Source organism: Taurulus bubalis, assembly GCF_910589615.1.
Source record: "Taurulus bubalis genome assembly, chromosome: 17".
Classification (NCBI taxonomy): domain Eukaryota; kingdom Metazoa; phylum Chordata; class Actinopteri; order Perciformes; family Cottidae; genus Taurulus; species Taurulus bubalis.
Window position 1 is genome coordinate 20,173,781 of NC_136605.1, and position 2,500 is coordinate 20,176,280.

Here is a 2,500-nt window from a genome sequence, read left to right on the forward strand (position 1 = left end):
AATTAAAAAAAAAGGCCCAGACGGATTCTGGAAAATGAAACCGGTGTGAATGTGGAAGCTAAAAATAGCAACCGGTCCCCCTCCGGTGGGCAGAAATAACTTCTCCTCCCAAAAGTCTGAGTCACGGCCGGCGGCCGGAGGAACGTGGGCGTCGGGATTTTGATTTGGACTCAGATTCCAACTGAAATCTATTCAGTCCCGTCAGCGTGAATACTGGACATTTCCCTCCGCCTGTGACTCTGATCCTGTCTGCAGACGACCACGGTCACGGCGTTTAACTCCCACAATGCCCGGCGTGCGCACAGTATCGCCCCTTGTCTTACGTCTCCCGAAAGGAACTCCGGATCTTTACGGTCTGCAGAAATATGTCACGCATTCAAATGGAGGCCTTTACTACTTTATATTGCATTGCTTGGGATTAACTGTCTTTAAATCACAGCCCTGATGGAGGAAGTTATTGGAAACGTTTCACGGGGAAATATTAAAAAAGCAGATGATGAAAAGAAGAGATGAGGAGGCGGCGAAGTAAAAACTGGAGAGGGGTTTTTACTTTACTAACAAGGTTTCACAGAGAGCGGCCTCTTCATCACGACTTGTTTTCCCCGACGCCGCTTTGCTAATCCGCTTCCTGGCGCATTGTGGCGCATTGTGGCGCTCTCTCTGAGAGAAAATGAGTTGTTGGATGGAGCCGGCCTCCTGAGGAAGCAGCATGTAAATACATGTGATCTTTCCTTGTTAGAAGCAGGTCTCTGATGAGGGACTGGGAGGAGAGAGAGACGGGCGAGGATCCAACGCAGACGGGTGGAATGTGCTGTAAGTCGTGACTGAGGTAGCAATGACTGGATATAGACCGTGCTGTGTGTGTGTGTGTGTGTGTGTGTGTGCGTGTGTTTCCAGTCGTGTGACTGACCCAGTTTGCCAAAGAGCTCCACTCCCAGCGCGGCGTAGATGAAGAAGAGCAGCATGAAGAGGAGGCCCAGGTTTCCCACCTGGAAAGCAAAAGGCACGTTAAATACCGCTGTGCTCAGCAAAGTAAACGCCGCTAGCTTAGCGCCGCTAGCTTAGCGCCGCTAGCTTAGCGCCGCTAGCTTAGCGCCGCGGGGAGGCGGAGACATCGGGATCGAGGAGGATTAACTCAACGCTAACCACGCTATCGTGAGGGGGAATCACAGAACGTAACAATGTCTTGCACCTGCAGACGTCAGCTCGTGTCCTGGAACATCGTCTGTGAGTCTCGTGTAATATAATCAGGGTTGACCAGTGGGTTTCCGTGACTTTAAACCAAATTTCCATGACAAACATTTAGTGAAATCTGGGTGTAAACAGTAAAAAGTGAGTAAATGTAGTATTTAAACTAACAATGAGAATACAAAGCATACAGTAAACCTTAAATGACACAAATGAATGAGACAATAGTTTGATTAAAAGAATAAACATTTATATAGATGCCTGTATGCATGCCTGCTTATATCTTTCTTTTAAAAGCACATTCATTATTTCAAACTCAGCTTAAATGAACGTCATGAACACATGAATATAACACATTTACATGACTTTTACTAAACTTTTTGGATATTTTTTTTTTTTTCCAAGGACTTTTCCAGGCCTGGAAATAACCATGACTTTTCCAGGTTTTCCATGACCCTAAGAACCCTGTATAATGCACACAAAAAACACCACCGATGGGTCGATGTCGTTTCCACCCGACTTGTTTTTTCCATTTTTAAACACGCGGTTTTTAAAACTCAACAGTTGTTTCCACAGCTTCCAGATGAGCGGCTGTCTCTGCGATTATTCGCTCCCTGACAGGTGCGTTCAAAGCCTCGACGTGTTTGTGCTTCACGTCAAGAAGGCAGGAGAAGAAAAAGGTTTTAATAAAGCATTTAAATGCCAACTGAATAAGTATTTCCGCACAGGATGACATTGATAAACTGCCTGCGGGACGTTTAACATAACGCAACGTGAAACACTAAAGAAGAAGAAATCACGGGAAGCTCTTTTCCATCAATCAGCCGAGGTATTGACAGCAGCTTTTCTCCTCAGTACACAAAGCAATCTGGTGGCGAGCCCAGAGTGCTGTATATATATATATATATATATATATATATATATATGAAAAAAAAAAAAAAACAGTAATCAAGAACGATCCCCCGGGCAAACCCCGTGACCTCTGTGCACTTCCTGTGATTACATCTGCATTTACCTTCCGCCCTGTGGCCCCCGATGGGTCACGTCTGTGCGCTTGACATTTAGAAACAATGGCAGAACAATGGAGAGAGAGAGAGAGAGAGAGAGAGAGAGAGAGAGAGAGAGAGAGAGAGACCTCGGATACTCCGGCGGCATCTGGGGACGTCCTTTAAAACGGAGCGCGTGGACAGGAAGAGACTCTAAAAGTTGTCGTTTTTTTTTATGACAGTGCATGAAGGCTGGCAGAATCAATCACTTCTTAAAACCTATTTTTATAGCATTGCTTTTAAGTGATGTCATCCTTTTATGATAT

At 45.3% G+C, this 2,500-nt stretch overlaps 1 protein-coding gene across 1 annotated transcript in view; it reads right to left on the minus strand.

Moving 5' to 3' along the window:
* Positions 1-2,500, minus strand: part of cacna1ha (calcium channel, voltage-dependent, T type, alpha 1H subunit a) — a gene marked incomplete at both ends in the record, with an annotated part of 104,048 nt that overhangs the window by 5,961 nt on the left and 95,587 nt on the right. Inside the window, one exon of the mRNA XM_079233141.1 lies at positions 911-989. Within this exon, the coding sequence (XP_079089267.1) occupies positions 911-989 (79 nt within the window). The remainder of the gene's footprint in view (positions 1-910; positions 990-2,500) is intronic.